The sequence below is a fragment of the Lampris incognitus genome, chromosome 1 (genome assembly GCF_029633865.1).
Source record: "Lampris incognitus isolate fLamInc1 chromosome 1, fLamInc1.hap2, whole genome shotgun sequence".
Classification (NCBI taxonomy): domain Eukaryota; kingdom Metazoa; phylum Chordata; class Actinopteri; order Lampriformes; family Lampridae; genus Lampris; species Lampris incognitus.
The window spans coordinates 113,238,458-113,248,968 of record NC_079211.1 but is presented as its reverse complement, the minus strand read 5'-3'; the positions used below and the strand labels follow the sequence as shown (position 1 = coordinate 113,248,968).

Here is a 10,511-nt window from a genome sequence, read left to right as displayed (position 1 = left end):
TCATCCTGGGCTCTTCAACTATAGCTGGAAAAATCGTCCTACACATTATATAAAAACAAAATGTTATGAATAATTACGAATCTGGAGGCCTTAATTTCCTGGCTTTCACTACCCTAAATAACACATTTTAAATTAACTCAGCGAAGCATTTTCTAAAAAAAATTTTTTTTAAAAAACACTGGAATTTAAAAAAAAAATTCTCTCGTTTTGGTGGCCCGAGCTTTGTTTTAAGTTGTAATTATAATATAGAGACTCCCTGTAAAATTATCTGAATTTGATAAGCAGGTCCTTCTAGCTTGGGTCCCGGATATATAAACACAACTTTTCACCACATATTACTTGGAACAATAGAGACATCTTATTAAGACCAAATCACTCTTCTCAGAGAAATGGGCTCAAACCCAGATGTGCCGGCGGCGGGTCCGCTGTTCAGCAGAGAGGCTTTTACTCTTACACAGGGTTTTTATCTACATATAATTTCCCAGTAACCCCCAAGGTTTGTGATGTCGTTCCAACTGGCACCCTAATGCTTTTCAGAAGTGTAGCTAATCCTGCACCCAGGTGCCCCCCTCTCCTTGATCCAGCTGAGTCTCCAGCAGGAAGAGCTGCTTTTCATTGCGTCCCCAAAATAACAATACGCGCCTTATTTCAGAGAGATGTTGTCTCTACCTCACATGTCACGTCATATTGGGACCGGTTTGTAAATGACACACACGGGAAGAAGGTCTGGGTGCTTCCACATCAGTACCTAACCACAAACCAGATTCATACATATTATCCCGCCAACCACTACATGCAGACATGTAGAGTTGCGAACACGAAGTGTCCTTCCTGTGATGAGCATCCAGACACGGTGGTGTTGCACCTGTTTCCGCGAAGTTCTCACACCAAGAGATGCTGGCAGCACCTTTGCAGATTTGTCACGGATCACATTTATTTTATTATGGGCGGATGTGGTGTTTGGTTTCTTTACCCCCCCCCCCCCCAAAAAAAAGGTGACACATATTTTTTTTATAATAAATATATTAATAATATTGGCTTTAATTCTTTATTCACAAAAGCAAATGCATAAACAAAAACCCTTTTTTTGTTCTCTTGAAATAAAGTGTGTTGCGGTTCAGGCCCCTGCTCGGCCCTCTGGCTCCACCGTGTGGTCGCCAAGCACATCTCCATCCAATTCAATTCAATTCGATATGTGCTTTATTGGCATGACATAGTACGTTTGTGTACATATTGCCAAAGCATGTAAAACGACAACACAATACGACAATGATTATAATAACAGCAACAACAACGATTATATTAAACAACAGTAGCAATAAGTGCCGTCACCCACTGTCTCTCAGGTTGTGGCAAGATAATATAAATCTTGCTGCAATGCTCGCCGCTGGCCCCCCTCCCAGGACCACCCGCAGCTTACCTGCGTCGTCCATTTCCTAGTACTCTGGAGTCACATGTTCCAGTTCCTGGACAAAAGCCCGGCGCTGTTTTTCAAATGTGTCACATTTAAGGAGGAAGTGCCCCTCTGCCTCCACCTCATCTGTCATGCACTGACCACATGTTCGTTGCTCTTTTGGCAACCACGTCTTTTTGTGTCTCCCCTTTTCAATGGCTAGACTGTGGTCACTGAGCATGTATTTGGTGAGGATCTGTCGCTGCTTCCTGTCTCTGACAGTTAAAAGGTATTCTTCCAAATCATAGTTTGTTTTGAGTTTTGATTTCAGCGTTCCAACGTTTCACATAATTGTTCTTGCTTTGTTTTATAGCCTGATTTATCGTAATCTTTGTTTGTAGTGCAGTGCTGGCCAGAGGTTGGTTGGTCTTAGTATTTGTTAAAGGGTTAGTGAGTCTCATAGCCAGCTGCTTCAGGGGACTCTTTTCGGGGTTCAGTTCTTGGGTTTTCAGAGCTTTAAAGTGCAATGTATTTGTTGGGCTTGTATTTAAGTCCATCCTCTGTCTCTGAAACACCAGGTACAATCAGCAACGCACTTGTCTACAACCACCCACCTGCCAGAGACCAGCTCACCACCGACCTGCAAGACCCCAGCCGACCAGCACGCGCCTAAGCGACGGTCGGTGGCGTTGTCTAGCCTAACTAGTTTACGCGTGCCTTCTAGTCCGGTTGTCAACCCAAGTTTTCCCTCGTGTCTTCCGGTGTTCTGCTTAATCCGGTTTTCCCTGTCTCGTCAAGAACCCCTCGAGCTCTGCCCTCTCCCACGGACCCGAATCTCTCACTTGGAACTCCCGGCTTTTGGGTTTGGACCTCTAAAAACGACTCACTCTCACGGATTACGGACCCTGGAAAACCACGCTCGTGTTTCTCTCTTGGACCACGGACACCTTTGCCTGCACGCGCATTTCATACATTGGACACGCGCCATTTACATGCCGCACCACACGTAGTAAATACACAACCCGCCGGTCATCACACATAGTTTAGACACACAACCCGCCGGTCATCACATATAGTTTAGACACACAACCCAGAAACACGACGAACAACGCACAGTACACGGTACACTTCACTCTAGTGTTTTTCCTTGTTTGACGTTGTCAGTAAATCCGCGGTGCCGGCGGCTAAAGACTCCGCCGCTGCCTCTGACCTGCCTCCTTGGTTCTGCTGCGGCCGTCGCCGGAACATATTGAACAGTATGTGGAACTTGTCTCTCCTACGAACAAAAAGCCTGTCCAAACTTTTAATTTGTGTGTCTTTTAATATCTGAAATGGAACGGAATGTACCCCTTTGTTAAGTATGTTTGTTCTGTGTACTGTCCTCTGTGTAGTAGATCTGTTGTGTTAATAAAGTTGTGTTAACAAAAACAGCGCATGTGTAATGAATTCCCAGCATGCTCCGGGGCAGTGGCCCTGAACAGACTGACATGACATAATATACCTTATCAATTCTGTGGCACTGCAATGAACACAGCTGCATTTAACATTACGCTCAGCACCAAGAAGACGCTGAGAAAACCTGATCCACTAGATCAAGAAGACGTTGAGAAAACCTGATCCACTAGAGCAACAAGTAGACGTTGAGAAAACCTGATCCACTAGAGCAACAAGAAGACGTTGAGAAAATCTGATCCACTATCTGATCCACTACATCAACAACAAGATTTTGAGACAAGCTGACCCACTAGATCAAGGAGAGCGATGAGCGGGCTGCGAACCGTGTTGACCTCCACTGCCATTGTCGGCGTGCTTGGGGCTGGATACGGGATGTGGTTGGTTATTTCTCCAGGAGAAGAAAGGCGGAGGGAGATTCTCAAGGTAACCCTCATTACCCCTGAAATGTCTGAATGTGTAAAATAACTGCAGGTCCGCTGTGTGGCCGGCTGGCTGGTGACGTCATAAAGTGGGAGTACTCATGATCGAGGGAGCCACTTCGGTAAATTACACAAACAGTCGAAATGAATTAGTAGTAGTTGGGTTCTGTAACACAACAAACTGATAACATAAAGCAGTCAGTTTCCTTTTCAGTGGTGATTGTAGCACTGATTTTAATACAGTGTAGTCAGACAATCTTCGCTTTTAGTACAAACAGTTTTCCTTCAGGGACAAAAATATTCATCATTTAGAATAAGATTATTTTCCACGTACAAATACCACTGCTACTACTACTTTCGGCTGCTCCCGTTAGGGGTCGCCACAGCGAATCATCCGTTTCCATCTCTACCTGTCCTCTGCATCTTCCTCTGTCACACCAGCCACCTTCATGTCCTCCCTCACCGCAGCCATAAACCTCCTCTTTGGCCTTCCTCTTCTCCTCTTCCCTGGCAGCTCCATATTCAGCATCCTTCTCCCAGTATACCCAGCATCTCTCCTCCACACATGTCCAAACCATCTCAATCTTGCCTCTCTTGCTTTGCCTCCAAACCGTCCAACCTGAGCTGTCCCTCTAATATACTCGTTCCTAAGCCTGTCCTTCTTCATCACTCCCAGTGAAAATCTTAGCATCTTCAACTCTGCCACCTCCAGCTCCGCCTCCTGTCTTTTCATCAGTGCCACAATCTCCAAACCATACAACATAGCTGGTGTCACTACCATCTTGTAAACCTTCCCTTTAACTCTTGCTGGTACCCTTCTGTCACAAATCACTCCTGACACTCTTCTCCACCCACTCCACCCTGCCTGCACTCTCTTCTTCACCTCTCACCTGCACTCCACGTTACTTTGGACACTTGACCCCAAGTATTTAAACTCACATGCCTTCGTCACCTCTACTCCTTGCATCCTCCCTCTCATTCACGCATAGGTATTCCGTCTTATTTTCTTATTTTCACCGAACAAATGAGGGAATTTGGCTTCCTGGCAAATAGGTAACGTTGCCTTTTCACTGAATATTTACAGTAACCGACTGGAAGCCATTCATTTTTTTTACGAAGAGTCACAAATTGCATGTGAAAAGCTCTGACCCTCTTAGGTGCAGAGATTTTTGTCTGATCCAGTTCCTAGATGCGTTAAAGATCTTCAGCTGGAGCAGTCCATTTCAGTCTGACACAACTGCAAGCCACTGTTGGCAGTGATACTTAGAGAAAAAAAATATAAGAATGCATTTTAACAATCAATAAATCTCTTATCAGGGTTCATACGGTCATGGGAAACCTGTAAACGTCAATAAATTTTAAAATACAATTTCCAGGTCCTGGCAAAGTTTTGGAAAAGTCATGGTAATCTGACTGAAGTGGCATCAACTCTGTTAAAGATTGACCAACTAAAAGAAAAAGTAAAAGCAGGTGGAACCATTGCAGCAGAGCTGCAGATTTTCCATTATGTGTGTGCATGCAGCAGTTTTGCTCAGTATGCTTCCATGTGCCTCCACTGGCTAGCTAGCTGGCTAGCTTTCACATCAGTTAGCTAGTCATTTTGCTGACAGTATGCCAGTCAAATGCAGATACAGCGTTCAGTGGCTTAAAATGGACAAGTACAAAATGTTGTTTGCACAAGTAGTTGAGAATAAAGCGTTTACAGTATTTGAAGTACAGATTGACTAACATCATATAGTGATTTTAGTGACAACTCTGAAAAATGGTTTTTCTTGGTCATTGAAATTAAACTAAAGTCAAGTCAAGTTTATTTATATAGCACATTTAAAACAACCACAGTTGAACCAAAGTGCTGCACAAGCTTAAAATACAATATGAAATAAGTTACACATATGAATATAAAAATAATACATAAAGAAAACAATAAAATAAAGAATATAAAATGTAAACAATAAAACACAAGAGTAAAAGTATATTTGCACAAGAAAATCACGGTGTCAAGCTCAACTTGAATTGAATGCCAGCGAGAAGAGGTAGGTCTTTAACAAATAAAAGTCTCGAGAGTCTGAGCAGATCTTATGTGTACTGGTAGATTGTTCCAGAGATCAGGAGAAGCCACTGCAAAGGCTCTGTCACCCCTATTCTTAAGCCTGGATCTGGGAACATGTAGGAGCATCTGGTTTGTCGACCTGAGTGCTGTGACTGGTGTATGATGATGTATCAGCTCAGATAAATAAGGTGGTGCAAGCCCATTTAAAGACTTAAAAACAAGTAATAAAATCTTAAATTGGATCCTAAAACAGACAGGAAGCCAATGAAGGGAGGCCAGTGCAGGCATTATGTGATCACGTCATTTCTTTCCTTTCAGAAGATTATGAGAAGCAATGCCATGGTCTCTTAAAACCATACACCTACAAGTGTATGTATTCTATTACATTAACGAGTTTTGTCTATTTTTCCCTGTTTTGCACCCAAATTTTTGGTGCTCAAAGGTGTAATCTGTGGTTCCATGTCGAAGTGGCTGTGCGGCCCTGCCGTAGGTACCTACCATGTATCCTTTGATTTGTTCTTCTGAGTACACAACCCGTAGACTCTTAGAGCACCGCCACAAAACAAGATGGCAGTGTGACAAAGAAATCAGGCAGCAAAGTAATCGTGTTTACGTTCTCTCACATTCAGTGGTGACAGTTGAAGCAAAGACAAGGTCTGCAGTGGAAGTCGCTTCTCTCAATAAGAAAAAAAGAGTTCATTGTATTGACACTGTCGAAGAAGAAAATTACGTTAGAAGAATTTTCCAGGATGTTTCAAGAAAATATTCAGTGACTTGTATACATGTTTGCTGTTGCTCAGATTGAAAATATCATAGTAAGGCATAGTGGTATCCTTCCTTTAAACATTTTAACCCCAGAACTCTTCTGCTCTTTGGCAGTTAGGCCTTTTACCGGTTTATGACTATTTTACATTGGAATGATGGCACACACATGGACAAGTTACCGTGTGTGTGTGTGTGTGTGTGTGTGTGTGTGTGTGTGTGTGTTAAAGAGGCACTAAGCTAAGACACTATGCGCTTTGTTGTACATTGCTTCATTTCAGTTGTCAAATTCTGTGAAACTGACACCACAGTGCAATGAATTCCTGCTTTCTGCCTTTTTAGGGGTGTCATTTCTTCTTCAGTTACACAGGTGTCGTGATTTATCGTAGATGATTGTCTTGCCTTATCTTATATCTTATGATTGTCTTATCGAGTATCTCAGAATCATTATATTGTGATACTATCCTTATCGTCGGCAACTTATCATAATAGTATGGTATCGTGATAGCATCGTATCGTGATAGCATTGTGTCATGATAGTATCGTATCGTGATAGTATTGAGATAGTATCATATCGAGATAGTATCGTGATAGCATCGTATCATGAGCATCGTGATAGTACCATATCGTGATAGTATTGTGGTGGTACCGTATCGTGATAGTATTGTGATGGTACCATATCGTGATAGCATCATATCATGATGGTATCATATCGTGATAGTATTGTATCATGATGGTATCGTATCGTGATAGTATCGTATTATGATTTACTCTGTGATCCCCACCCCTGCGAAGGAGCCATAAGCTAACAGTAGGATTTGCTCTCGTTTGACATGAGGATCATAGCATCTTCCAATGGCTTTCAATGGGGGTTCAAAGGTCAGCAGGGTTCCCACTCTTGAAAGTAAATTATGTTCCAGGATTTTTCGAGGACATATTCAGTGACTTGTATACATGTTTGCTGTTGCTCACAGGTCACCTAGGAATGATTCAAATTGGTGTATTTTTACAGTAAACATCATCAATCAAATGTCCCCCATCAACAACTGCAATTTCAGTGTAAGAACTCGAGAGACACTTTTTTGTCTGCCGGGAGACATTTGTCTGCTAGCCGACATTTGGAGCATAAATTGGGCTTAACCTGTCATTTTTCGCATCCTCCCTGGTGAGCATTGATGTGGTTGTCCATGGAGTTAATGTGGTCGGTGAAATGTGGTACATCCTGAGATTTAATTTTAACCCAGGTGTTGTCCACAAATCTGAACCAATAACTAGGTGGTGTCCCTGGATAGGACATCAGATCCCTCTTTTCCACTTCCTCCATATACAAGTTGGCCACTACAGGTGAGACTGGGGAACCCATAGCACACCCATGCCTCTGCCTGTAGTACTGACCCCTGTATGTGAAGTATGTGGACTGAAGACACGGCTTCAGGAGCAGACACACTTGGTCAGTGTTAAGGGTGGTCCTATTGCTAAGGGTGGGGTCATTTTGTAATTTCATACGGACTACCTCCACTACTTTATCAACAGGAACGCATGTGCAGAGAAACTTAACATCATCACCATTGTTTCACCCCCCTCCATAATGATGTCCCCCACCTCATCCACAACATCCATAGTGTTCTGAATGTGATGTTCATTACTGCCTACCAGCGGGTTAAGAATAGATGCCAGAAACTTTGAGATGTTATAGGTCACTGAGTTAATCATACAAACAATAGTCCGTAATGGCACATTCTGTTTATGTATCTCAGGTAAACCATACAGACTACGTGTAGCTTCCCCTGGGTATAATCTGTGGTAAAACATTCGGTCAGTAGCATTGTCCTGTTCTAACAGCTTCAGACAATCTAGCACGTTTTTCTGGTAACTACTGCCTGGATCTCGTTTCAGGGGCTCATAAGTATTAACTCTAGTTAATGGTCACAGCAATTTGCATATGAAATTTATCGTTGGTTTCGGTCGTTAAGCCACTGTATTGTTTATAAGGGTGGAGTCAGTTGAGACTGAAGGGGTCACTTAGATGACTGATGAAACCTTTCTCCTAATAAACGTTGTCAAGAGGAACTGATTCAACTTTCTGTGATTTCCTTACCTGTATTATTGAGCATGGATCGAGATACAGTTTTGGAAGTTGTTATACAAACTATGCTGGAACCTTACATATTAATCATTTTAAAACAATGTTGAAGTTCATCGCAGTCTAAATTCATGACATATATACCATTCTTTTATAGTTCCATACATTACCTAATGCAGGGAGGTTTTGGGGAAACATACAAAACAATCACAGATCCAATCTTTATGCTACAGAAGAGCTGATTATTATGACCCTGATCATCATGAACCCATCCTTCAACATACAGGGTTTGGTTTTTAGCTAGAAAGCAAATCCATGAATATCAGTCAAAACCTGATCCAGGAATGTAGATGAATGTCCATTCTGTCTGATATTTTCTTTTTCTGAATTAAAGTAAAAATCATCGCTTGGTTGAGCGTAGTGTGCATTTAATTCACTTTCTCGTTCTTGTGCTGCCCATCAGAATCTACCGGAAGCTAACCCGGTGAGGATGGAGGAAACGAGGAGGAGGAACGCGCTGGTGATGCAGGCGCTCAAGGAGGCAGCAGAAACCAACGACAACATTGCAAGACAATTCGGTGGACCCTTGAAGTAGACAGCGGTTCTGGACTACACCGGTCCAGATTAAGCTACATTCATTTTAAGCATTAAAGAATGCTTGAATTTATAACGAAGGGGGAAATGCCAGTGATATCAAAGTCCTTGTTGTATCTGCTGTGCATATCGTGTAACATACTGTTGTATATTTGATATTAAAAGTGCATAAAAAACTCACTCTAGATTTCACCAACCTTATTAAAGTAGACGATAATGGATCTGAATATTGTCAGCCACCAGGGCACTGCGTAAAGAAGAACAGAATACATCTAGAGGGAATCGTCCCACACATGAACTACTGCTAGCAAAGGCGGTCTCTGATAAGCATTTATTTTTGGGGGGTAGATCAGTAACTTGATCTCGTGCATGGATATTTGCCATGTAATCGGGGCTTTCTTAGACCTGGTGCAACAGGTGAACGTACTCAGTAGAATAGAAATCCAACAGTAGTGTGAGTCTGTGAGGACTGAACAGAAAATCACTCTTGCCTGCATTACAGTTGTTCCCTTGTGCAAAGTTTATTTCCTTTTTGTTTTGGTTCATGGTTTTTGTGTTCTCTAAAACACAAATGTGCCTTTCGCACCAATACAAAATGGCCAACAAATATCTCGGTAAAAAGTTGTAAAACAATGGCTAAGGCACTGACTCCCTTTAAACCTTTAAAGCAAGAATGAATTAGGACCCTTAACCCCAACCTGTCGAAGAGCCACACTGAAAATGGGATTCCCCAACATTTTGATCGAATACTACATAAAATAAAATTTGACCACCCCCCCTTTTTTTTCTCCTCAATTGTACTTGGCCAATTACCCCACTCTTCCGACCCATCCCAGTTGCTGCTCCTCCCCCTCTACCAGTCCGGGGAGGGCTGCAGACTACCACATACTTCTTCCGATACACGTGGAGTCGCCAGCTCCTTCTTTTCACCTGACCATGAGGGGTTTCACCAGGGGGACGTAGGGTTACGTCATTCCCCCCTGAACAGGCGCCCCAACCAACCAGAGGAAGCGCTAGTGCAGTGACCAGGACACATACTCACCCTGTTGTAGGGTAATGTTATGCAGCCAACAGCTCCCCCCGGGGGCATTGATTGATGTATACTTGCCTTGTGTAACATGCCTCAGTTCCGTTATGGGCACAGCCGGTGAATACACGTTACTAAGAAACACAGCCCGACTCAGTTATTTATATGCACCTACACTTGCAACACACCCCACCCCGCAGACATGGCCAATTGTGTCTGTAGGGACGCCTGACCAAGCCGGAGGTAACACGGGGATTTGAACCGGCGAGCCCCGTGTTGGTAGGCAACGGAATAGATCGCTACGCCACCCGGATGCCTGACTATTAAATTAAATTTGTTTCCTTTATTAATTCCCACGGGGAAATTACAAACCCCAATTCCAGTGAAGTTGGGACGTTGTGTAAAACGTAAATAAAAACAGAATACAATGATTTGCAAATCCTTTTCGACCTATATTCAATTGAATACACTACAAAGACAAGTTATTTAATGTTCAAACTGATAAACTTTATTGGGTTTTTTTGCAAATATTCACTCATTTTGAATTTAATGCCTGCAACACGTTCCAAAGAAGCTGGGACAGGGGCGTGTTTACCACTGTGTTACATCACCTTTCCTTTTAACAACACTCAATAAGCATTTGGGAACTGAGGACACTAATTGCTGAAGCTTTGTAGATGGAATTCTTCCCCATTCTTGCTTGATGTACGACTTCAGTTGCTCAACAG

At 42.7% G+C, this 10,511-nt stretch overlaps 1 protein-coding gene across 1 annotated transcript; it reads left to right on the top strand.

Annotated features, from left to right (window-relative positions):
• The first annotated feature begins 2,856 nt into the window (after positions 1-2,856).
• On the top strand, positions 2,857-8,930 carry LOC130123483 (ubiquinol-cytochrome-c reductase complex assembly factor 3). The gene is made up of 2 exons (XM_056292660.1): positions 2,857-3,271; positions 8,626-8,930. The coding sequence occupies exons 1-2, from the start codon at positions 3,155-3,157 to the stop codon at positions 8,755-8,757; spliced, it is 249 nt and encodes an 82-aa protein (XP_056148635.1). The 5' UTR covers positions 2,857-3,154; the 3' UTR covers positions 8,758-8,930.
• The last annotated feature ends 1,581 nt before the right edge of the window (positions 8,931-10,511 follow it).

Bases quoted from the DNA above. Each gene is read 5' to 3' on its own strand.
- LOC130123483 (XM_056292660.1), top strand. From the start codon at position 3,155: ATGAGCGGGCTGCGAACCGTGTTGACCTCCACTGCCATTGTCGGCGTG. The intron at 3,272-8,625 runs GTAACCCTCATT...GCTGCCCATCAG, and splicing joins GGCGGAGGGAGATTCTCAAG to AATCTACCGGAAGCTAACCC.